Source organism: Mercenaria mercenaria, unplaced genomic scaffold, assembly GCF_021730395.1.
Source record: "Mercenaria mercenaria strain notata unplaced genomic scaffold, MADL_Memer_1 contig_1278, whole genome shotgun sequence".
Lineage (NCBI taxonomy): Eukaryota > Metazoa > Mollusca > Bivalvia > Venerida > Veneridae > Mercenaria > Mercenaria mercenaria.
The window spans coordinates 10,154-38,112 of NW_026459257.1; the positions used below are offsets into that span (position 1 = coordinate 10,154).

Sequence of the window (27,959 nt, forward strand, 5' to 3'; positions counted from 1 at the left end):
ACAGTTATTGCAGTATTGTTCTTATTTACTCCCTTCTAATTCAGATATTTTTAAAAATGAATTTAGATTGTACGATGAATAACGAGTGGACAAGATATATGTCGTTTAAAGATTTTCCATAGTCTTCTTTAGTATCTCCCCTACGATTAGCCAAAGCAGGATTTTACTACACGGGCTTACGGGAAGATGCTTCTTGTTTCTGTTGTGGGCTGACAATTGGAACATGGACTACAGATGAAACAGTTTCTGATTTGCATCAGCGTTTTTCTCCGCATTGTCGGTATTTGACTGGCGAAGACAACTCAAATGTTCCAATACATGGTGACCAATATTCGGAACAGGCTGAGACTGAAATTTCTTCATCGAACTCAGTTCCTAGACCGATCTCTAGTCAAAGATCAATTAAAAGAAGTGGAACGAACGGGAGTTTCACAGGTGAAGACAGTTTATGCGTTGGTGGCGTGCGAACGGATCACAAACAGGGTTTGTCAGAATGGTTAACATTTACTGAGACAAATGGTCAAATACGAATACTATCCAGGAATCATCGTAGAAAAACCCAAACATCCCGATTATGCAATAAAGAGTATGAGAATATCCTCATTTACTAACTGGTGTCCGGATGTAATGGAGCCAGAACAACTTGCCGAGGCAGGATTCTATTACACAGGTATATCACATTTTTCCATTCAATCGTATATTTAACATTTTTGTCCCGTGTACAAATTGCGATTTTTCATAAAATGTGTTTCTCTATTGGTTATTCGCTCAAAATTATGTAAATATGCTTAGGTACGTACCTTGTATGAAAACTGTTCCTAAAATTAACAAAGAAGAACAAAGCGTAGCCTTAAAAACATATTGTTTCCGCTAATTATAATTATTTCTTTATCACATTTAGGTGTTCATGATTGTGTGCGATGTTTTTTCTGTGGTGGTGGAATGAAGAACTGGGAAAACGGAGATAATCCTTGGATTGAGCATGCCAGATGGTTTCCAGATTGTGCGTACGTGAAACAAAGCAAAGGAGAATATTTTGTCAGCATGTGTCGCTCGGCAAATATTGACTATATCACAGCTGATAGTGAAATTCAAAATACTGTAAGTGAACCTAAATGAAAGTTAAAAGTGACCATCAATAATGTTACTTATTATATAATATGACTAAAGATTTTCAATGACTGTTAGTTATGAACTGGTAGAAACTTCATGTACATGACAAGTTTCTTCTACATTTAATAGAGGTTAGCCTTTAGTGATTCCTCTTAGAGTTAGGTTATCAAAACTTGAAAGAAATAGGGGGTGCAAAATAGTGACCATTGCTTAAAACAACCATTTAACTTCACAATGACGTCAGTCGTTAGGAAAACGACTGCACTAATCGACGTCATTCGATACAGAATTAAACTTTAATATAATTATTAGCATATTTCTTTATTCATTGTTCTTAAAACTGTATCTCTATATCAGTGTTAAAATGGAACATTTAGTTTTAGAATTTTATTCAAGCATAATGTTATTGAATAAAAACATTATCTTTGTATTTTAAGGGTACAGAAGGCTTTAACTTGACAGGTGGTGGAGAACTTGTGGAGGACCAGCTGGTGCAAGACTTAAATAGTACAGCAGCAAAACGTGTTATTGGTATGGGGTATTTGCAAGAAGATATAGAAAATGCCATTAAACTGACAAGAGAGAAATACGGTAAGCGCCTCTGTACATCTTTTCTCTTTTGACTCACAAAGTTCTGACGTTTCTATAATATTATACGATTTTAACGAAATTATTTCACTTTTGCCACAATGTAATCATTTATTTATTTATTTTGTTGGGTTTAACGTCGCACCGACACAATTTTAGGTCATATGGCGACTTTCCAGCTTTAATGGTGGAGGAAGACCCCAGGTGCCCCTCCGTGCATACTTTCATCACGAGCGGGCACCTGGGTAGAACCACCGACCTTCCGTAAGCCAGCTGGATGGCTTCCTCACGTGAAGAATTCTACGCCCCAAATGAGGTTTCGAACCCACATCGATGAGGGGCAAATGGTTTGAAGTCAACGACTCTAACCACTCGGCCACGGAGGCCCCCACAATGTAATCAACGTTATTAACTAATTTGTTTTATAGATAAAATATCATTACATTCCAGTCAATCTGTAAGCGTTTCTAATGAATGTTTATGATGATCTACATAACAACAATCTACTTTAAAGATAATGCTGGATTTATTTTGTCAAAAGGCATTTATTTATATATCTTTCAGGTTCAACTGAATTGCGAGCCCAATATATCCTCGAATCCCTTCTAGATAACAGTTATAGCAACAATGGTAAAAATATACCTATCCAGAACAATCAAACAGACAGAGATAAACCGTCAGCAGCGTCAGGATGCTCTTTAGATAATGTGCATGTTGAAAGCAAACCTTCAGACATAAAAGAAGGTAGAGTAATTGATACCTTAAGAATTGATATTTAAATGAGTTTCCTTTTCTATGTAATGAATCATTCACAAGGACAATACTGCCTAACTGAACGAAATAACGCAAGCAACGTTTAGATCAAAACTATATACATTTCTGCTGTTACATGTGTTATGCTGTATAACATAGTTTTGTCTTGATCTTCCTGAAATGAGACTAATAAAATGCTTCGTAGTATATATATCATTTAGAAAGAGGCAATATCATTTAGAAAGAGGCAATAAATAGGAGGCAGCGTCCGTACCAAAAATGCAAATAAAAATAATATATTTCTTTTATATTAATTTCTCTTCGTTTTCCTTCTAGAGCACAAAAAAGTTGTTAGAGGAAAATCAGCTGCTGAAAAATCAAATGATTTGCAAGATTTGTTTGGACAAGGACGCATGTGTTGTGTTTTTACCGTGCGGGCACATGGTTTCGTGCGTGGAATGTGCGCATGCACTAAAAAAAATGTGCTGTATGCAGATCAGTAATACAAGGATCAGTAAGGGTGTATCAAGCCTAATAAGATACAACTTTCAATAATTCTTTGAATGAAGTAATTTGTGAGGAACGCAAATGCAAAAATGTCTACGGGTTCTATGAACTACCATAGGCAATAAGCAATTGAACTTGTTTGTAATCCTTATAATTTATACACATATACTGTAGATGACCATAAAAGGATCCTAACGGTCCTTACGGGGTTATCCAGCCTAACGATAATCCACTGGAGAAGATATTTGTTGGACTTTTTTGTCTAAAATGAATAAACTACATTTCATTTACATCAATCGTTTACTTAAAATGGGTATTTTGCTTGTCATTTCTACATTTAAATTACACCATACTTATAAATGCATTGTCTATGTTATAATTATGTAATCTCAATATGCATTCTTTGGAAGAAATTTTCTGAAATAGACTATAATATATTATGTTAAACCCTGCCAAGTGTGATATTCGAAATATCTTAAGTAAAGCGTTTATAACATTTTTTTTTTGAATTGACAAACCCTTTGTTAAATATGTTTCGAAAAATTAGCATTTATTAATTGTTTTTTCGAAATTGTTTATTACTTAAATAAATCATTACAACAATTCTTGCTCTCTATCTTACCAACATCTAACTGACATTATATTTCAAAAACAGTGTTAAATTAAATAATAAAATGCACGGTTATATGCACAAGTAACAAAACTGAATGAATACAGCTGTACCAAGTCCTTTTACAAAATATTTTCCATGTGTGACCTGTTTTGACCTAAACTGTTTCAACATGACGAATCTATATTTGATACATAATAAGGTCATCGTTTAATTATTCAAGCATACGAAGGAAAGTAAATTTATATCCGGAACTGAAAGTATAATGTTTTTATCTTTCGGCAGGACAACACAGTTACAGATCGTTCATAACTGTCGCCTTGATGGCCAGTGTGTTTGAAAACTTCTGGTCACTTTAAATTGTTGTAAAAACGATCGAAACCGCCAATAAACTAATTCATAGTCTGTTGTGTCAAAATCGAAGCTATGTTGCTTTTCTTTCGGTCTCTCCTGTAGGATAAATTAATTTTTAGTTTGACGATGAATGTCGTAGTTTAGAATATGTATATCTACGGTTATAAATGATACTTAAGTAACGTTACAGAAGTGCATAGTTCAAAACTGTCTTTAGAAAATGCACTGGTCACCTACAAATATGCTAAGGTACAGGAATCGTACTGAAAATTGTCAAATTTTGTTTCACCAGTATTCATTTTCGGCGTTTTCCTTTTTTCGTGAAAAGCCAAGAACATGTTGAGCTATATTTACGTCCGACTAATGCAGAGTTGCCATCACGAGAGTAGGTAATCACACGGAAATTGTCGAGTGTCATTACGGTTCCACTACCTTAAAATACCAGTGCAGAATTGCTAGAAAGCAAATGTTCTACATTATACAAATGCGATACACTGTTCAAAGGTGCCTAGTTCTCCACTAAACAATAAAAATCTACACAGGTCAATTGTATCGTCTTTAGCAACACCACCAATAACTAGGGGTTTTTTTTTTTTTAATTTTGTGAACCGATGTAAAGCTTTGTTACGTTTGCTTGCTAAATGTATTTTACAAAACAATTAAATTACAATGAAAATGGACGTATTGTGTAAAAAAACAAAACATTTGTAATATTTTTCTTTAGAGTTTCGGAAATATATTTTCGAAACTAAAAGTTTTATTTGTTGCCAGAAGAAAAGTACACGACTGAAGCATACTTTTCAGCCAAAATGTCTTTTTAACATGCACATTTAAAGAGACATGATTTAATTTATCTAAAAAAAACAAACGTTTAATCACTTATTATTTCATAAAATACTATATTTTTTTGTTGGGATGTATTCTCTTGAAGTTGTTTTGATTTATTTACTTGAACATCTGTTTAATTATGGTTAAAATCATGGCACATTGTACATAGAAATTTCGTTCAGTATAAGCCGGAACAAACAGGTAGCCTCGGTTCTAGAAGTGATGCTACACATCATAAAATCATTGATAAGGTGATGATGTTGTGCATCGTGCATTTTAACAAGCATATTAGACAATATTTTTATGGTGACAAGATGTTTTTATACGTCAAGACGTTCACCCCATAATTTCTTTTGTTTCAAGGGAATAATAGGTGTTTACAATTTCTTTTTGTAGCTAATGTTATCCATTTTAGTAGACTGAATTGCTTACCGAATGCCCAATGTATAAACATGCTTCGAAATACGCGCATTAAACAATGATATACACTTAGCCAAACTTTAAACACACGGCCTTTTTTACAATTTTACAGATAATATATTTACTGAACTTTTCACATATTGATATCATATATTCAGATTTCAACGGAATAGAAAAAGGTTTTATTATTTTTTTCATTCATTTTCCAACCTCAAACCAATTTCAAAAAGTCACAAAAACACGTAATTTCTATAATCTATAATTAACAAATGAAAGAATCTTATTAAAATGCAGCAAAAATCATGACAATAACCAAATGACTTCTTTTCCCTGTAATGAATAAATGTGGCTTGTCGTTTGATCATGCTTTGATCATGTATCACATATACATGTAATTCAATATCAACCATTCAATATCCATAATTAACAGGGGCCTCCGTGGCCGAGTGGTTAAGGTCGCTGATTTCAAATCACTTGCCACTCATCGATGTGGGTTCGAACCTCACTCGGGTCGTTGAATTCTTCATGTGAGGACGCCATCCAGCTGGCTTACGGAGGGACGGTGGTTCTACCCAGGTGCCCGCTCGTGATGGAATAATGTACGGAGGGGCATCTGGTCTTTCTCCACCATCAAAACTGGACCAATAATTGTGTCGATGCGACGTTAAACCCAACAAAATAAATAAATAAATATGTAAATAAATAAGTAAATAATTGATAAAACAAACATTCTGGTAAGTTTCTGTGACCTTTAAAAGATGGATAGCAGTCTTAGAATGAACAGAATAATGCCATTGCATCCCTCAATTTCGTTGAAATTTCAGTATGGTGTTTAGAATGTATTTTCCTAAACGTCGGAGAAATTTCGTATATGTATTACTTGTGTATTAACTGTGATATGAAAGATATTAAAAAAAATATCGAGGAGGCATTAGAAGGGTTAATTTACACTTTACGAAACTTCTAACTCCGTGAAACCTTCTGGAAAATCGACAAATGATATCATATAGGGCGTCATTTGAGCCGCGCCATGAGAAAACCAACTTGTGGCTTTGCGACCAGCATGGATCCAGACCAATCTGCGCATCCGCGCAGTCTAGTCATGATCTATGCTGTTCGCTTTCAAAGCCTATTGCAATTAGAGAAACCGTTAGCGAACAGCATGGATCCTGACCAGACTGCGCGGATGCGCAGGCTGGTCTGGAATCATGCTAGTCGCAAAGCCACTATGTTCACACTATGTACCCGGATAATCTTAACTCTGTTCAGCGACCCTAACTCAGTGCCAACATGGCGGATGTAAAGCCGATACAACTTTGTTTTCTGTGTAATTACTATATATAAAGGAATGCTTCGGTTGTTATATCTATCTCCATCGATCAAATGTATATTTATTTCAAAATGTATCATGTTAAATATATCAACCCTTGTGTTTTCAGGTGGAAAAACGACGAACAAGGCAAATGTTTCAATGAAAACTTTTACAAAAAATCTTTAAACATACTTATATGCTTTTGATGCCTCGACTATTTTGTTGTTTGAAAGCAAAAATATACTGCTTTATAGGCCCGTTTACATTATGTTGTTAACCCACTACATGTTGACACAATACGTGTTCAAATGTACTGACAGCGAGAAAAGGGATAAAAACCTAACTTTGAATTGATAAAAACCGAACTCAGGAATGGATAAAAACCTTACTTACACGAAAATGCGTGACGGATAAACACCTGACTGACTAGTATTCTATAGAAATGAATGAGTTGACATGTACATGGTCTGATTATTGTAAACATTACTTTATAAGCAGTATTGTCTTCAAACTTTGTCATTAATTTTACAAGATGTTATATGTATGCCCACTACAGTCAGATACTTTTTCATAATTTTAATATTATGCAAATAGCAATGTTTGCAAAAATCTGGATAAACCCTCAAAAATAACTCAGTATAAAAGTCAAAATCATCATATAATTATATAAGAAATTATTTAATACCACCGATGTTCGAAGTTCTGTAACCCCCAACCCTCTCTCTCTCTCTCTCACACACACACACACACGCGCGCTCACACACACACACACACACACACTGTTTCAGAAAAATTGTGTTTGTTTCAAATCTTGTATATGGGATTAGATTTATGATTAATTATTAAATATGATATTTTTCAGACGGTAAATAGGGAAGAAAAGTGTGTGTGTGTGTGTGTGTGTGTGTGTGTGTGTGTGTGTGTGTGTGTGTGTGTGGTGGGGGGAGTGATGCATGGACTGACAGGGCAGGGATGTGGGTATCCTTACATTTTTCACTTGTCCACGGACACTTAAAATCCACTTGTCCATAGTCAAATTTCACTTGCTCTGATTTGCAATATTAAACCTTCATGAAAGTGCAAATAGATTGGAGATCGAATTCTTTATTTAGGACAATGAACAGAAAAGCATATCACAGTAACTGTGGTAAAAAATAAACTGTTGAAATATTTGCCTTTTAACGTTTATAAAAGTCTGAAATCGCGTAAGCAGGGTTCGGGATCTTTTGCTGTCATGCACGAAACACTGGACACGCAATGGTGCAAAGCCAGATGAATTCAGAGAAAGACTCTTAAAACGTTCCGACTTGTTTTAAATCATACTTGCGATCTCTGTGTGCTTTTGATTTTAATTTGGCTGACTATTGGCTCCAATATTTTCTTTGACAGTGACTTATTGTCTCAGCAGTTGGAATTCTACTTACAAACTTATCATAATACTTTTTTTAAGTTGTTTACGTTTCTGATGTCTTTAAATGTCCTTAAATGTCCTTAAATGTCTTTAAATGTTCTGTGTATGTAACCCTTGTTTTCCTTTTTTAGTTTTAGTTACAGAATGCTATATGCTGATGATGCAAATGTTTTTCTTCAGCTGCTTTAAGTAGTTCTTATGTTCGCTTTAGCATGTATATGATTTCTTCTTTTATGTTTTTTTTTAAATGTATGTTGTAAAATGTGACTCTTCTTATTTTTGTGTAGTGTCAGCTAATCTTTTTTATGTTGCTTTAAATGTGCTTAAATCTGTATGTGGTAGATTACTTTTTCCTTTTATTTGCTAGTACCTATGTGCTATTTTGTTTTAATGCGCTGTAACATGTATGTGATAATTTGTGATCTGTTTCTTATCTACTTAGAACCAGATGCTTTATTTGCTTTAATGTGCTTTAACATATATGCATTTTATTACAGCTGTTTTACTTATGTTGAGCTTATTTACATGTGTTTGTCGGAAAATAGCTTTAAGCTAGTGTTATATGTTTATACTTATCCGACGTTAAATCAATCTTTGTTTTCTTATTTTATACCTGAAAAAGTATGCTTGTCCGCGGACACACAGAATGAAAAATGCACTTGTCCGCCGGCAAAAAATTACGAGTCGGATAAGTTGGACATAGGAATCCCACATCCCTGCAGGGGTGGGTAGGTCAAAGAACTTCGAGCATCTACAGTCCATAAATAAAGCACAGACAAACAGCTGTGTTTTCGTTTGGTTAGGTGTTTATCCATTCTAAGTTCGTATTTATCAAGCACTGTTTCCTATACCAGTTAGGAATTATCCGCAAATTTAAACCCACCTCATAATCAATACAATTTTTAAACTATAAAAATCAATTTCAAACTTTGATACTGTTAAACATTGTCAAAGAGATGTTTATGGAACTAATACAGTTGATAAGTAAGGTCTTACTGCAATTTCTGGTACTTTAAAACAGTTAGAAACATAAAACATGTTCATTTTGAATACTTCTTTGAGTACATTTTAATGAATTCCAGCCACATAATGTGACTTTTCGATTGAAATATTTAGTACACAAAATATGTTATCAATACAGGATATTATGACTATCAAACGTTTTACGCTAGCATTGCATACTAACATAAAAACATGAAAAAGGACAAGGAAATTAACTACATACATCGTCTTTCTGTCAGCCATGTTGGCACTGAGGTAGGGTCGCTGAACAGAGTTAGGATTATCCGGGTACATAGTGTGATGTTGGTTTTCTCAGGGCGCGGCTCATTTATTCATTCTATTGCCTTTGCCCAAATTTAAAAAAGTCACACAAATACACGTAAATGGGTACGATTTACAAACACAGGCGAATTTCGTTACAAGGCATAACAAATTTGACGAAACCAAAACACTCTTTATCCTGTGATATAAAAAATCTAAATCTCAATTTGGTTTGACATTTGACCATAATCAAAGAAACATCAGTATCTAGACCTCTGTATCATTATTATATAAAAAAACCTAATAGTATTTGCATATTTTGTAATGCGCTACTTTTAAATGTAGTTTTGCGACTATTAGAAATGAGCAGAGGTCTTTAAATGAATGAGGTGATGTCTTTGCACTATTTGATTTTATTACATGTATAAACAACCCCTTTTGCCAAAATCTTTAAGACAGTTGATGAATGTACAGTTAACATTATGAAATATATCGCTAACATACCGAGGGGGCGTTATATTGCAATTATATTATAGTGGAATGTAGACGGGTTGTAAAATATGCTGACTGAATTGTAAAACGACCTCTTTAAACTCTATCCCATAATTCGTACAGTACAAATAAAACACTGACGTCACTATCTCTATAGATAGTGATTCGTTGGGATTGTACAGGTTTATTCACGCAAGATCTACGCAAGCGATATATTTAAAAGCTGAATCAAAATAAATGTCTCAATAAGTAAACAGATATTGAATGACACCGTGGGAGTGTCCTTATTCATTGACAATAGTTGAAAAATTTGACGTACGTATAAATATATGAAACCATGTTACTACAGATTATTTAACTAAAATATTCAATGAATAAAGAGTGGAAAAGATACCAGTCGTTTAAAGACTTTCCCCAATATTCTTTAGTATCCTCTATCCGGTTAGCAAAAGCTGGTTTTTACTACACCGGAACACGGGAAGACGCTACTTGTTTCTGTTGTGGACTGACGATCGGTACATGGACTACAGATGAAACTGTTCATGGGCTACATCAGCGTCTTTCTCCACATTGCCGATATTTGACAGGCGAAGACAGAACAAATGTCCCTATACATGGCGAGTCATACCCGGAACAGGCTAAAGGGGATAGAAATGAAGCCGGGAACGTCTCTACGTCAAACACAAATACCAGATTGTGTCTCAGACAAAACCCTGTCATTACAAGTGGTGCAAATGAGAGCGTTAAAGATGACGGTAGTCTTTGCGTTAGTGGTGTACGAACCAATCACAGACAATTTTTCTCAAATAGGCTGACATTTCAACAACCAAACGGTGAAATTGAGTACTATCCAGGTATCACTACACAAAAACCAAAACATCCGGATTACGCAATCAAGAGCGTTAGACTGTCTTCGTTTTTTAATTGGTATCAGGATGTGATGGAACCAGAACATCTGGCAGAGGCAGGATTCTACAATACAGGTATGATGATTTGATTCAACATTTCAAAGAATTGATTTACACAAAGTTATTTGTAAAAATTATATTAATCTAAATCCCGAGTCATACAGGCAGGTATTAAGTATTAGTATTACGTCTTATATCCCTACGGATTGCCATATTTTGCCGCTTTTTCAAATATTAGGCTTAAAACATATACGGATTTGTCCGTGCGTTGAGGAACGGTGCGGATGGGATAGGTCTATAGGGGGCGGAGACACGGATAATTACGGAGCAGTACGTCTTAATTCTGGAAAAATGGTGTGAAGCAACTTAGCCAGTGCGTGGACGGGTCTGCGTTGAACTACGCTTAAGTACGGACAGCACCGCATAATACCACAGTCACACATACGGCACTGATAGCTATGTCTAGCCGCGGATAGAAACGTAGTAATCCGTACCGATCCGTACCTGAGTCGTACCTCAAAGTAATAATCCGTATCAATCCATACCAATCCGTACGATGGAGGTACGGATCGATACGGATTACTACGTTTCTATCCGTGGCTAGACGAAGCTGTCCGCGTCGTATGTGTGACTGGAGTATAACTATGTTCAGTCACTGATCAATATGGCAAGGTAAGTTTCAGTACAGATAACTAAGTTTTAGTACGTTTTATTACGGATGAATAAGTTTCAGCCAAGTTGGACTACGGATCGCTCAAACGTTCGTGCATGTTAAAAACATGGAGAAACTTGCAAGTTTTGGATAAGTCGGAAATACGTTTTGACCAAGTGTCGGTACGGATTGATACGGATTACTACTTTTAGGTACGGCTCAGGTACGGATCGATACGGATAACTACGTTTCTATTCGTAGCTAGACGTAGCTATTCGCGCCGTATGTGTGATAGGGGTATTAGATGAAACATAGTGAATTAGTAATACGTTGATGGTTTCCATGTTTGCAAACATATATTATACGTTTCCACTTCTTTTCAGTACGTTTCGAATGCGTTTTAATACGTTTCATCACGTTTCAGTAGACATGTTACATATACATGTATACTTATTATTAGAAATCCTACGGTCGTTTTGAACAATCCAAAACAAACGTTTCTGGAAAGTGTAGCCGCATTTAATGCGCTTTCTACATGTAATGCTGTATTGTGACATTTTTTTTTAATCGTAGCAATACCTAGCCCGTCTAACCTTTTATTATGACTGGGGCTTAAATATCTTTCAACAAAATACAACTTGGTAAATGTTATTTTAAAGCGTATTTCTAATAATTAATATTTTTGTTTCATGTAGGTGTTCAAGACTGTGTACGATGCTTTTTCTGTGGTGGCGGAATGAAGAACTGGGAAAAGGGTGACAATGCATGGATTGAGCATGCTAGATGGTTTCCAAATTGTGCATACGTGAAACAATGCAAAGGAGACACTTTTGTTAGCATGTGTCGCATGGCAAATATCGACTATATGACAGCTAACGGTGAAATGCAAAATCTGGTAAGTGTGTGGTCTAAATTAATTTGTTTGCATAAGATGCCAATTAAATATTGCCTATGACTCTTTGTTACGTAAGAAATATATCGTCATTAATTGCCAAACAAGTATAATACTATATTATAATCTTTTACATCTTGTTTGAAATTAAATCAAGAGTAAGTTTTTTTGTTTAATTTTCAAATCAAATTAGGATTATCTCATAGAATACTGTTTTGTTTTAGGCCACAACAACATGGAATCTTGAAAGTTGCGGAGAACTTGTCGAAGACCAGTTGATAGAAGACCTTAATAGCGCAGCAGCCAAACTTGTCATGGGTATGGGATACAAACAGGAAGATGTAGAACATGCCATTACATTTGCGAGAGAGAAATATGGTAGGTTCCCGTGTCTACGACATGTGTAGTAAAAATACTCTGATACTTCGTTAAAAGCTCTGTGCTTTGTTGATAAAGAAAACAACAAAACATAACACCACTACCCATTACTAAGGCAACCTTGAGAAATAGATAGAAGTTGCCAACTGTTTTTCAAAAGTTAGATATAATTATATTTGTTTAAGTAAATTTAGCTATTGTCCATTTGGAATCGATATTTATATTTGTTTTCAATAAAGACTGAATGATTCTTAATGGTATATAAGATCAATATACAAGTATGATTTATGCGTATGTATGAATGTGCTACAGGTTCAGCTGAATTACGAGCACAGTATATCCTCGAATCTCTGCTTGACAATACCTATAGCAGCAATGATGGAGCACGTGGTTACAGCAATCAGACTAGTTGTGACACACACAAACATTCTCCTAATCAAGGAAGTACATCAGATAGCAGACTTGCTGATGGAAATAACAGTGAAAGTTCAGGTATAAATCAAGGTTTACAAAGTTACACAAGTTATACTATTTTTGTGAGTTCTATTATGTAATTAACATATCGTTTTAAAGATAATTTAAGTTATACACTAAACAATCAGAACAAAACTGTGCGTTAAATATTCAATGACAAAGTGAATATTTTCAATTTAATATCATTACGTTCAATCGAAAGGTAAATGCGATGTCTTCATTTTCAGTCTATGACTTACCACGATGCTATTATTTATTTACAAGCTTTGAAATGAAATATTTTCGTTTGATTTGCATTTCTTCTGTTTTCAGAAAAGCACAAACTATTAGAAGAGAATCGTCAACTGAAAAGTCAAATGACTTGCAAAATTTGTATGGACAAGGACGCATGTATTGTGTTTCTACCTTGCGGTCACATGGTTTCCTGCGTTGAATGTGCGCATGCGCTAAGAAAATGTGCTGTTTGCAGATCATTAATTCAGGGAACAGTAAGAGCTTATCCAGCCTAAAGACACAGACACACAGCTTGTAAAAATCCTTTACATGATTTATTTATTATCAGATAATTATTTTCTTTAAAGTGCAATATCTTTTTTACATTAAAGTGTTAGATATGTTTTTATCCCAACATAATTGAGACTTTATTTCAAGTTCCTAAATACAGTACTATATGGAAGTTATGATGAATTTTAAACAAAAACATTTCAAAAATATATCTTTTCGGTTAACTTGTAGTTTTTAATGTTTATATGATATAGTTATTTTAAATATTCTCTTTCAATGATTTTACTGTTTATGATATACATTTTGCATTAATTCGTAAATTGCATTGAATAGATATGTCAGTTGTATTTATACATTTATTTATCAAAGTTATATCTGTATGTATTTGCTGATTTGGCCTACAGTTGGTTTTAACCATCAAGTCCATGTTTGTTATAGAATACAGTCAAACTTGCTAGATAGACTACTTGCATTAAGAGACTGCCTTTTCAGTTCTTTTTTTATGTTGTTAAAGAATAAATTATGTTGTATTAAAGGACTGTTTCTCTTAGGAGTCGAGTCAATGTTTTGTCCTTCCTTTAGGAGGTCTCTCAATGTAAATTGCACTGTATATATACTATACTCCTAGATTGCTAAATATTACTTTCACAGAACTCGCTGTCTCCTGATTCGAGCAAATAATGTCCTTCTTTTAAAAGTTGTACATTAATGGCTTTTAACTTATTGTTATAAGATGTTAACATAAGATATAAAATGACCTTATTGAACATTATAAAACGCAAATTCTTACCATATGAGCAATTGATTAGTCAAACGAAAAAACAATAAAACAAAACAAATAGCCAGACCTGAGATAAATCTATTTAGCAATATTCATATACTGAATATGGCCACATCACAAGACACGATGGCCTCAGCCAAACAATCCTCCAAGGAACGGTGGAAGGAGGGCGCAGACGCGGAAGGCAACGGAAAAGGTGGTCAGACAACATCAAGGAGTGGACATCACTGAAGATGCCTGACCTCCTTACACATGCAGCAGACAGACCAGCCTGGAGAAGAATGTCAGCTTCTTCGGCGACAGACTCCCTCCTACGATGAAGACTTCGTCAAGGGACGAGTAAGTAAGAAATATACTGAATGTGACATGATGATAATGTTGATTTCCTTGAACGCTGAAGAAACAAACATGAAGTGTTTTGTATTTTCACTTCTTAAACTTACTTTGATCAGTAAGATACTTGATCGTTTTATAAAACAGTATATATGGTTTACGTAGACATGAGAGAAATCCATCAGAAAGATTAAAAGCGTATTCATTATATAATGGGACAGTTTTGAGGAAGTACTTTAATAAAAGGCTTATTGATAGGTTTTAGATTCCTAGGCTGTTTAGAAAAACAATTACTTTGGCTCGATTATTTTACCATTACAGAAAAATAATCTGAGAGAAGTGTTATTAATCAGCTCACAAAAAAACCCTGCCGACTGATTAAGCGTCCTGTTATTTCTGCCGGCTGTTTTCTGCAAATAGTAAATATATGTATTACTTTAAAAGTAAATAAAAACTTTATAAATTTAAGTAAACAAAAGTAGACCGTTAAGCAATGAAATTCATTATTTTACCACATGGAAGATAATATGATGCATTTAAACTGACAATTTAAGGGTAGAAAAATCTGATACCATGTTAGAGTATTTTAGTTAATTTCTGTGTGGTCTGACAAAATGTTAAATGGAATTGAAGTAGTTCATATATATTTAACATTTATTTGCAGCGGGACACACCAAACTATCAAAGTAGATGGTGGACCAGACTAGACGAATTAAATCAATCAGTTGAAAATGCAAATATTAAAAATCTGGCAATTGGCTTTGAAAGGGCAAAGTCAAAGCAAACAAATGGGTACGAAGCAAAATTGAGCCGCGCCATGAAACAATCAACAACATGGCTTTGCGACCAACATGGATCCAGACCAGCCTGCGCTTTCGCGAAATCTAGTCAGGATCCATGCTGTTCCCTTTCAAAGCCTATTGCAATTAGAGAAATCGTTAGCGAACAGCATTGATTCTGACCAGACTGCACGGATGCGCAGGCTGGTCTGGATCCATACTGGTCGCAAACGCACTATGTTGGTTTTCTATTGGCGCGGCACAATTATTCTTTTAGTGGGTTCGGTTGTAGAAATGTACTATAAACAAATCTGGGGTCCAGAATAATCAGTACTGTAGTGTTCATAGCAAATATTCGTGTTGTTATTCTGAACAGGAATGTTCCTTGTTATTGAAGTATGACATTAATTAATGTACCTGCTGATTCATCCCAAATGTTGTATTATTTTCTATTGCTATTACTAAATACTTATAATTACATAATACGTTATGTAATGCAAAATGTTCGTTGTAATGCAAATTACATTCATGTAAGTGATCAAGACTGACGTTGTTATATGAATCCAGATTTATACATATATTTATAATAATATATAAAGTTATTCATACATATATCTATGATAACAAATAAAGATATTCCCCTTATTTCAAAATAATATTTTTTTCTGTATACTGGCAGCAAGTCTACACAATGTAAACTGATAGTAAGGACTATATATATTAAACTATTATCTTACATGTTTCAATCTATGTGATTTCCTATCTTTTGCACTTTCATTTAATACCAATTATGGTTATATACGACAGCAACTGATATGTTAGGAAAATAAATTGGTTCAAAATAAAAAGGTTCTTAGACATTTTAAAACAGCTCTTGTCTTTTTAACTACCAATAAAAAGAGAGGCATCGATCAAGGCTTAGTTCTTAATTGACAATTTGAAGTGCTATCAAACATTAGATCTTTATCTGAGTAATTTACTTTCTGCACTTCCTGACATATGACCGCTTAAGCTTTCACTCATGACGTTATTGGTTATTTTTTTGTCATATCTGTCTGGTAAAAATATAATACTGTGGCAATATTATACCAGTTCACAATATTTTACCTCTTTGCGCGACTCGGTTAATATGGAACTTTTTAGATCATGTTTGTTAATTGCAATGATTTCTACAGTCCCGTGTCGAGGTGATCATTTTCGTGGCGGCACAATTAGCTGGAGACCAACAGGAATTGACAACGAAGTAATTATATATTCAGTGACTTGCAATATTGATACACTCAAGGTTGTTAAAAGAAACCTTATTCAAACATTGGGAAACTGATAGAAGAAGATTCTGAAACATATGTATTTATTAAATATATATGCATTTCAAATAAGGATAGCAAGATTGTATTTGGTATACAAGAATCTTGACTACCGCTCATGAATTTCACATTCGAATAAGATTTATTCGTATATAGAGAGATTCTGCGTCGGAGAAGAATATCGAATATTCGTTTAGGTCCTTACAACGTTAAAAGATGAATAAGCTGACTTGTGTTTACAATGGTTAAAACTTTAGTTTTAAACATTCACATTACGGTGTCAAACGAGGAACCCTAGATTGCATTGTTTAATGATATTTTACTTTAACGAGTTCCAAATAATGATGTTATTATCGACTTTACTGTGGCTGATATCTTTGATTATTTATAGCCAATCTTTCTAGGTTGAATTCAAGTACAAGCTTGGTTGGAGATTTGGCGAGGGCGCTGGATGCACTCAATCCTTAATTGGGAACTATGTAAACAAAGACACATATCCATGGATCTGTACATCTGGTTGTGGAAGTTCACCCGTAACTCTGTCATCCAAAGGATATGTATGTGCAGCTGCTAGCAGAATACAAGACTGGGAACAAGGGGAATATTCATTTAGACATACATTTAAATCTGATGGAAGATTTACCGTTAGGTTATATTATTTAGTATTTGCATTCACAATGGTTATAATAAAGAATTCTCTGTGCCAAACGTTATAAAAATTTAAAGGATAATATAATGTTGTCGGCAATACTTTTGATATAACGACTTTAATAGGCCTGATTATCATTTGTTGATATGCATATCTTACTATCATGCATATTATGCTACTGTTCTGTACAGGAGTGTTTGCGATATGTAAATGGAATTCTCGTGCTTAATGTTAGTTCAATTAAAGTGATATTAAAAACATGTTAACAAACTAGTTGTTTACCTTCGATCTGACTGCCATATTAACACTCAGTCGGCGGCCTTGTGTCATTACGACCCGCCTCGAAAGCGAACACATTTATTTCAGATTGTAATATGAATGTACATTTTTTTCATTTTTTTCTGACATATTCATTAGAAAGCTACAGCATGGGAGTTGTTTGTCGATTTATAGCATAACAATAACAAAATAGTAATGTAGATAAATTTTACGTTCCGCGAAATTTTTAACTAGACGAGGTTCTGATGCACTTTCTTTTTATCTCAAGTAACAGTGTGCAGTTTAATTAAGATTGGAAACATACTACCAGCAGATTCAATACGGGACAATAGTGAAGTATTAGGCAAAAATTGCAGAGGTATCCAGCTGTAGAAATTGTCGTGAAGCAGCGATAACACCTTTATCTATTAACAAAACATATTAGTAGGAGTAATTTCTTTTCTTTGTAAGATCATTTCCTGTCTGAAAATCATAGGTTTCAGGCAAAATTGTATCAAACATTGTTACAGATTTTTTTTTCACTGAATAGGAAAAAGAAATGGTAGTTGCTATCATAATTCAATTAATCCTCAGTTTCTTTTTTTTTCTGTTGCTCTTTAGAGCTATTTTCCTTATTTTCTTTAATTATTTTTCTGAAATGATATGACAGATCTATGCTTGATAGGAGGTATTATTTCCACAATGAAATTAATAACTTACAGAATTTGCCATTGAGACTAAGAACATACACCACCACAACGATTTCTCATTTGTGCTGATTTTGCAGTTTGTGTGTTTGACTGAAAACATTTTTTCATAAATCAAACATGACCCCAATTTTCTTGATTTTTATTCGATACTGACATTATTCTTCAAAAAATGTAAGTTACAGACTTTTTTAAATAGGTCCTAATGCGTGCTGCGTCCATTAGAAATATGCTCATTTTATATAGAATAAAATAGTGTGTTGTAACCTTATGGATAACTGGAGTTAATAACAATGATCAGCATCAAACATTATGTTATATACAATTGTAACGAATCAACTATTTGTCAGAGCAAGTACTCGTATACCCATTGTAACATAAGTTCGAATTTGGACCAATCAGAAACAAGGAATAAGTTCCATAAATAGTACCAATCGAAGGACACCTCTGCGTAGACAGATGACAATGAAATAATTCTGTATCCAGCGATTGAAACAAGTGAAGGATTCAACTTTTAATTTATCCCAGTACCTTGGTAACTGAGCTGTTGCAGCTACTGTCAGAGCAGATAAATTATATATAAAATAAGACGTTTGAGACTAAAGCAGAGTTGCAGTATTGTAACTAGTTTTCGAGCTTTAGGGCAAGCGCACAGGAATTAAAACTCCACGGGATAAACATTAGCAAATACAGGCTGAGCATCGGAAAGCTGAGACAGAGTCGTTTGGTTTGGTAATCTTCTGAGTCATTAGGAGAGTTCCAGCTTACATGTAAGACCAGGTTCAACGTTATTGGCGAAGTACGTACAAATATACAGTAGTTTTAGAAGAAGTACAAATATAGTATCCCCCAACCTATGCGAGTTTGAGCTGATTATCATTAATTGATGGTTGTTAGTTTGAAACATTGAGTGATTCGCCTGTTCCCTGAATTTATCTAGCTCATAATTGAAATCTTTTATGGATCAATGGTACAAGAACCATTTAGGCGAGGTATCCGGAGAAATATTTTATATACTAGTATGAGGTATATGGTCTCACCAGCTCTACGTTTTAACAAAGGACATTCTACAAAGTTTGTCAGCTAGTCTGAGACATAGTCACCTTATAAATTGGACCGACTACATTATTCAAGATACCAAAGGCGTAGGCACTTTCCCTGGTCATATAATTCGTATCCTGACACACATGATATTGATAAACATATGCTATATGGAAGTGTTGTTATGATATAGATTTTCATGCTATTGCAAATCGTTATTTAGTAAAATGTTATAACACACTTAATAGCTGTTGTTCTTTATTCTTTATAAAATTCATATATTTCCATTTTGACTGCAGCACACATCGAATATTACCAATATATTAAAGTGGAAATAATACGGTGTTGGAGATTGATCGGGACCTATTTTAAATGTCTGTAACTTACAGTTTCTTGCAGAATATGGTCAACACTGAACAAAAAAAGAAAGAAAAGCAGGGGTCATGTTTGATGCAGAAAAAAATATTTTCAGTCACACACAAACTGCAAAATTAGCTAAACGTTGGCCCTAGATTGTAGTGGTTGTGTATGATCTTAAATATACATGACAAATTCTGTAGTGTTATCATTTCATTACGTGATTTCCGTAAAAATTGCAAAGAAAATAAGAAAAAAAAGCTTTACAGAGCAAACAGCGGGGACTGTGTGAATCTGACATGATTATGGAACTACAGTTTCTTTTCGCGCAATTTTCCTCTTAAGTGTATGTATGTCCACAAGAAAACCTTTTCGCTCTAAGATTGTACCAGTTTCATTTGAACTGTACAAACAACCTAAATGCATAAAAAATACAATGTTTTAGTCTGATACCATTAGTTACTAAGGTTTAATGGCATTTTCAGTAACGCAAAATTGTAAAAAAATATTGTCATTTTCCGTCCTACTTTAAATGTCTGTAACTTACATTTTCTTGAAGAATATTGTCAGTGTTGAAAAGGGGGTTCATGTTTGATGCAAGAAAAACATTTTCAGTCAAACTATTTTTAGCACCATTTTCCTATTCAGTGTCTGTATGCCTTAACGACCTACTCGTGGCCATTTTGGAATTGGGAAGCAATCTTGAATTTCTTTAAGACTGAAGCATGTGTGTTTTAAAATAAAACGTGAATATCTTCTATGATTATGGTCATCTTTCATACTTTTTGAACTTTGTAGCTTATATTAATATGTACTTATTGGATGTTTGAAGCAACCCGTCTGAAATATTTTTCCATTACAGCTCGTTTTTGTTGTGGGTATACTATGTAAATGCGTGGCTCTGGGGCTGTGTTTTTGGTGCTGTGTGCTTCCGAGAAATCTACCCTTACCTATTATCTTTTGTGAAATGCTTAAACGGTTTTCCTGTATAATGAGAATTTAATGGCGGCCATTTCGGATTTTGAAAATAGTCATGGGCTTAATTGTTTGCGTTATATTTTTCTACTACCATGCCAAATTTCGGTTAAGAATATTGACATTATTATTGGTCGAGTCCAGGTATTCACAGTTTCAATTATATCTTTAAACATTTTACCTTCACCACCACCCCCCCCCCCCCCCTCCGCCCCCGCCAAAAAAAGATGCATTTTGCATCATGATACTTTTCTATATTTCAGTATGTTGTTACATACATCTTGTATTATGCTTTCACCAAAAATCAATTGTTTGTGAGTTTTTTCCCTATTTTTATAAAAGATCTTTCCTATAAATAAACGTAATTCTTAGCCAAAACGGAGCTTAATTCAAGTAATATTGGTGCAAGAGTAGTGCACTTTGTGTCATGATGTCAGTGATGATGTGTAACAATCACTCCAAGTTTGATATATTCAATGGCGTTGTACATGATAATAATAATGATAGTTATCATAACACTATTAATAATAACAATGATAATAATAACAGCCTTAACAAACAGTCATGACCGCACATTCATCTTGAGGTCATTTTACCCCTATTGCCAATACCAGTGCTTAAAGCATCCGGTACGCCCAGACAAGCTGCATACAGAGGTTCAAACCCCCCGGTTAATGGTTGCATCATAACATACTGTATCAGAAGTACCACAAACTTCAAGTGAAACCCAAGTCTTGCAAAACAGACAAATAGAATGTCATAACCCTTAAAATATGACATGCTGAAATAAAGGATGAACTGCCAGTTAAGTTAATTACTTGATGAATTGTATAGTAAAGAAATCTTCGTCAGCGACGAATGACTTGCCGTAGTTCTGTATCACAAAAATAACAATACCATATTTATTATGGGTAGAAACAGTCACATTTGGTATCTATGTGTTGTAAAAAAATTTGTAAAGGTGTGTTTTGAGAGCTCTGCTGAATGAATTTAGTGATGAATCTTTTCTGAGATTGTCAGGGAGAGAATTCCATAGTTTTGCGGCAGCAACTCTGAAACTTTTTTCACCGTAGGAAACCAGTCGACTTTTTTGTGGCACAAGGGTTGTTGCTGCACTTGCTGATCTCAGATTTCTAGTTGGCACGTAAACCTCGAGTACGTCTCTCATGTACACCGACCACTGTCCATGTAAGGCTTTGAATGTTTGAATGAGAATTTTGTATTTGATTCTATCTTGTATTTGAAGCAAATGAAGATCTTTAAGGATTGGTGTTATACGTTCAAAACTGGATGTTTTCGTAATATGACGTGCAACTATGTTTTGAGCATTTTGCAGTTTGCTCGTTGTTGATTTTGCACGCCATACAAAAGAGCATTGCAAAAATCTAATTGTGAGGTCAAAAGTGAGTGAAGATGTGGAACAACTATTTTAAGTTTGAATAAATTCCATTCAGATATTATAACAGAATTAGAGTAAAAGTGCACAAAAGTTTTAGTCTGAAATTCTAAGTAAAATGGGGGTATAATTCATGGAAAACTGGTCAAGACTTATAGATCTCGTGTCATAAAATGCGGGTCTCCAAAAGTTCTCCAAAACTTTAGCCTAAAATGCTAAGTCAAAAAGGGTGATACTACATTAAATATTAGTGCAAGAGCTATCGCATAATGATGATGAGAAATAACTATTTTAAGATTGAAACAAATCAGCCTAGTACATGTAATAATAATAACCATGTTATCATATGCAAATGTAATGATACAAGACGATATGACATAATTATTGTTTAAATGGTTATTATATGGTGGCCATATAAGATTTAGGACGCCATTTTGTTTCTTTTTCTAAATTTCTAATAGGTTTACATTTTGCATCATATAGTAATCTAATTTTGTGCCCAATTTGACATCTTTAGATGCATTATTCTGTTGTTATGGGTCGATTCCAGAAATCCGCAGTTTCATTTATATTTTAAACTTTTTACCCCAGAAATAGACATTTTGCATCATAATACTTTCCTATATTTTTTATATTTTGTTACGTAAACAGTGTTAAATACTTACACAAAAATACATTTCTCTTCGAGTATTTTCCTTTATTTGGAATTTTGGACATAAATAGCCTTTACTATTAATGTTTTGATAACATTTTCATTATATCTCATATTACTTACACATTTGATTCTCTTGATACAAACGTAAGTTATTGTTCAATACATTTATCCAAATTAGAGTCATAAAACACTGCAGTGACAGCTCCAGCTTCCTCAGATGTGTCCATTTGCACTATCAAGCATCGAAATAGTCGAGCGCGCTGTCTCTAGTGACAGCTCTTGTTTCCTTTGTTTTAGAAACAAACTGTTCTTTTAAAATATCTTTTATTTTGTTTGCCGTGACATTTTGAATTGAACGAAATTTATTCTATATGTTTTTATTATCCATTTGATTGAATAAGGAAGCCTTATAACGATTATTGTCAATGTTATTATTTTAGTTACGAAAGCTGTTGCTGGATAGCCCTTAACTATGGGAAAGGTGACGGTAATTGGAGTCTTCAAACAACAGTAGATTTACGTACACGATCTGATTTACACGTTCCTAACAGTAGTCCATTAGCGGCCGGAAAACCAACATACACGTGAGTATTTCATCACAATCAGTAAATCTTAGATTTCACGACGTCGAAATAGTGACTGAAATACGATTTGAAACTTAATTGAAACGGATATACATGTATAACTATACTATAGTGAGTTAATTTTGATTGCCTCTTTTGAACAATTTTATGGAAGTTGTCAAATTCGGCAATATTATAACGATAGTAAAAGAGTTATATGGACATTTTATGAGCTTTAAATCTGCTTTTGAATTACTGAAAACGTCTGACTACGATAATCATTAAAGTATTAAATGGAAGCAATATTTTTGTGTAAATTATGCCCAATCCCTTACGCTGAATCAACAACTTTTGTATAGATTTTTTAAACATATCAATGTTGAGCACTTTAAAATGATTATTACTGTTGCTATTTAAGTCGTTCTTATTGTAACCGCAGTTAAGGATTCTGTCTGTTAAAAGAATTGTATAACTTAAAGAAACATTCAGTTAGGGCTGTTTTCAGAGATTTTGACTAAATCAACACAACTGCTCCAAACAATTAGGAACGATTCAAATTATGTATTGTAACATATCGTTGATCATTGTGACAGGGTTTACGGCTTTGCCATTTGACAGAAATTATTGGATATCAAAACAGATATATGAGCCGTGCCATGAGAAAACCAACATAGTGGGCTTGCAAACAGCATGGATCCAGACCAGCCTGCGCATCCGTGCAGTCTGGTCAGGATCCATGCTGTTCGCTAACGGTTCCTCTAATTGCTATAGGCTTTGAAAGCGAACAGCATGGATCCTGACCAGACTGCGCGGATGCGCAGGCTGGTCTGGATCCATGCTGGTCGCAAAGCCACTATGTTGGTTTTCCCATGGCACGGCTCAATTATTATTCGGATGGGTCGGTATTACGATAGAACTTTTGTATGAAAACTACGAAACATATCAAAGCTATCGAATCCCAAGGCGGCATTTTTAACCTTTCTTTGCATGTACTGGCAAGCAATTTCAATGATCAAACCCAAAAAGATTCTTTCTTCACGAAAATGGCTCCCTTTGTTTGTAATTGACCGATGGTACACCAGTAAATGTACTTTACAAATAAAATTTAAAAGTCTCAGTTGTTTTGAGCGTAATAAACAAACCACTGAATACTAGCTTTTACATAAAGCTAACGTTGTACATATTAACTTGCAGTATCAAATACGGCTGCACCCAGAAAATCACGATACCAATCTTGGACCGAGATGGCGACAGCGTTAAATGTAGATGGGCCTCTGGCGACGAATGCATGTCTGTGTGCAAACGCATACCACATACAGTTTTAGACGAGGTATAATACACTTATTCAATCAAAGTACAGAGATGCTTATATGTCCAGCCTACATGAGGTCGGCATTATGTTGACTCGGCATTCTTACAGGATGCTAGTTGTGGTTTACAAATCAGAATACTTGACAACGACGTGACAAAAGTTTTATCTGATTTGGGTAGATTAAACTATTATAACTTAATGTAACGATCATGTTTTAACAAAGTAAACCAAATAAAGACATGACCTATGAATAAGCATATCTATTTCGTTCCAGGGTAAATGTACATTGACGATATCTGCAAAAGGAAAGGCAAACGATACGTATGCAGTTGCGATAATGGTAGAGGACAGGCCTACATCGTCAATTACATTGAATGGACAAGTTTTTACACAGCAAGATGTACTGTCCTCTATACCGGTTCAGGTTCGTCGTTTCTTACATTGCTGAGATTCACACATGAATGCTCATAGATCGCAAATCTGGAATTGCATTACAAATGTACCTCTGGTGCAGCATAATCGACCATGAAATGATTGTACAAAAGTATGATTTTAAGTAGATTACTTTCTAAAAAACTAGACATGATATAATGACAAGAAAACTACATTTTATTGCTTTCGTCCCTTTCTAATTTATAGTTTTTGGTCAATACACCTGAGATTTCGTCAATGTCTTGCTCAGACAGACCTGTCTTTGTAAGTCCGACACCAGCAGAATCTGACGTGATTGTTGTATTTCCAGGACGGTCACTCTTTGTCAGCTTTTATGCAGCATCTAGAGGAACGAGGTATGTAACTGATTCTTGAATTACTGAAGGCACTTGCAGTTTTGCTGGTAGAAAAATACATATTTGATTGCAAGTAGAATATTATGTCTAAAGTAGCTTATAAACTATTAAGCTCGTAATTTACAGTTGGAAATATTAAAAGAATGAATAGAATTGCTTGACAAAGATTTACATTTCAGTATTACTTCATTTCTTGTAATTGGGCCGCCGGGTGCACAGCAGTCAACAATACGTCAGTTGTCTTTGAGACGTGGTGTATATTCAACAGATATAGCATGGACACCGTCAGCCGTTGACAGAGGTCCCCAGTCTTTATGTGCCGAAGCAACTGATGCCTATCTGTAAGTTCCAGGCATTTAAGTGTTTAAGAAAAACGAAATTGAAATATAAGTTAAGATAAGATAATATAAGAGGGGTGTTTCATTTTTCATTACATTCCATGAACATACCAAAGTATATCAAGTAAGCCATTAATTTGCTTGGTTGTGTTCTTTGATTCTAAAGGGTCTGCTTATAGATTTCATGAATTATCATAACATCAGTACTTTAGTGCCCTGTGGCGGCCCTAAACTGTTACCCCGTTGGGTTCACTTTGGTTATTATTTCTGGTGCATTGGGTTCACGGAAACCATGTTCTTCAATAACAAAGTTTCGCTTAAGTTGTAGCTGGGCGAAGGGTTTGTACTCGCTACTATTATTGTGCTTGGTTGCATTTAATGCTCCCAAATGATCTTCTTAAGTGTTACCTTTTTAGAAGACATGCCTAGAAGGTTGCTATACTTGTATCGAGCATAATGCAAGTGCAAAGTGATAAAATCGTTATTCGCTTGGTCAAAGTCAATCCATAGTTAAGTCTATTCAAGCTCGTTTGAACAGGCCCATTTCGAATTATTGAATCAAAATCGAAACGCGTCATATACAGTGGCTCAGTAAATAAACCTTTCTTATGACAGCAAAAAGTAAGATTCATATAGTTAATGCCTTGTTGTGCTTAAGTTGTTCTTATGAAGTTTTGATTAATATATTACCTCGTTCACGAAGGAGACTATAACCATAACTTTCATTGTCAGCATTACATCTAATCCAATTGCATTCTAGCTGTAGTATGTGAGGACGGCATTAAATTATGAAATTAAATTTATTTTGCACAGAATTAGCAGCGACATGAGGTGTTTGACAATAGCTGCTTGGGGTATGTTTTCCCTATTGTAATTGACTTAAACTTCCATTAAACTTCAAATATACGTGTAGTCGTAAAACATGATTTACACATGCATTCGACTTGACTATAACTAAGCATGTTGCCACATTGCCGTTAAATAAAACTCTGTGAATAATGAACAGCTCTGCACATTGTGTTCACAGTTCTATGCAATATCTTCTCGTAATTCAACAGTTACATAGAATTAACTTGTTGCAGATATAAATCCGTGTAACAGCAAGCCATGTCAGAACAATGGCAAATGTTCTCGGGTTGGATATACTAAAGACTTTTTGTGTACTTGCCTGCCTGGGTACACAGGTCTGCAATGTCAAATTGGTAAGTAGTTTCAAAGTAACAAACTCATAAAAATGACGAAATATTGTAAGGGTCAATTGTAACTTGTATAATCTGAAAATTGTAACCAAATTTTGTCAGTTTTCCTCGGGGAAAAAGCAAAAAGATACAATGCATCCTTGTTATTTTTTCTGTAAAATGAACTTTCTTGATTAAATTAACATAACTGTTCATTTTCATGGTACACATTCACGCGCACGATTTCACATGATTGTCGGTGTTACAAAATAATTTCAATAATGTTTCTTGAAATATTCTTTACGTTTTATGCATTTTCCTAAAGATATCAATGAGTGTGCGAGTAATCCATGCCTACACGGTGCCACGTGTTTTGATCTCATCAACGAATACTTCTGTGGTTGTATTTCTGGATACACAAATGTCAATTGTCAGACAGGTAACGTTTCCGAATAGATATGCTCTTAAACATTGGACTATTATCTTTAAAATTAATGAATTTTATAAAAGCGCTAAATTCGTGTAATTATGCAATCGCATTTTATTTTTGCTTTTGTTGTCTTTTACTAAAGCATATTTTATTTAATTCCTTTTATCATAGTAAGTTGCTTCTTAAAATACTGGTTGATTATATTCAGAACGACACGACCAAACTATGACGCAAAAACATAAATAGATAAAATTTGAACATTTTTTAGTTATTGATATTATACATGAATATCAAATAAGACGGAATTGATGTTGAACAGTTATTTATATCCTATATATATATAATGGTGATAGCTTTTCTGTCATGGTAAGGCGTTTTCATTTTACATTTAATGGTTTAGATATAAATGAATGCGAGTTGCAAACGTGTGAGAATGGTGGTACATGTCAAGACAACGTTAATACTGCAGTATGTGACTGCGCTCCGGGGTTCACTGGGGAAATCTGTCAAACTGGTAATTATGTGAAAGTTATATAAAGACACAGGTAAAAGCGTTTTATTTCACAACACTATATGAATGATTTTGCAAAAACTTATGTTTTGGGGTCATGACATTTAATTAAAAATGGCTTTAAAGAATGATATGCTCACAG

General features: G+C 34.4%; 2 protein-coding genes across 2 annotated transcripts; both read left to right on the plus strand.

Annotated features, from left to right (window-relative positions):
• The first annotated feature begins 31 nt into the window (after positions 1-31).
• On the plus strand, positions 32-17,197 carry LOC128551582 (baculoviral IAP repeat-containing protein 7-like). Its single transcript, XM_053532478.1, has 10 exons — positions 32-670; positions 902-1,101; positions 1,551-1,704; positions 2,266-2,445; positions 10,017-10,634; positions 11,907-12,106; positions 12,328-12,481; positions 12,794-12,973; positions 13,268-13,483; positions 17,064-17,197. The coding sequence occupies exons 1-9, from the start codon at positions 517-519 to the stop codon at positions 13,462-13,464; spliced, it is 2,037 nt and encodes a 678-aa protein (XP_053388453.1). The 5' UTR covers positions 32-516; the 3' UTR covers positions 13,465-13,483; positions 17,064-17,197.
• On the plus strand, positions 14,493-27,868 carry LOC128551583 (uncharacterized). Its single transcript, XM_053532479.1, has 11 exons — positions 14,493-14,579; positions 17,064-17,308; positions 23,138-23,281; positions 24,455-24,590; positions 24,847-24,996; positions 25,212-25,360; positions 25,540-25,701; positions 26,512-26,552; positions 26,781-26,900; positions 27,202-27,315; positions 27,707-27,868. Exons 1-11 carry the CDS (start codon positions 14,493-14,495, stop codon positions 27,841-27,843), a joined length of 1,485 nt encoding a protein of 494 aa, XP_053388454.1. The 3' UTR covers positions 27,844-27,868.
• Positions 27,869-27,959: the final 91 nt, after the last annotated feature.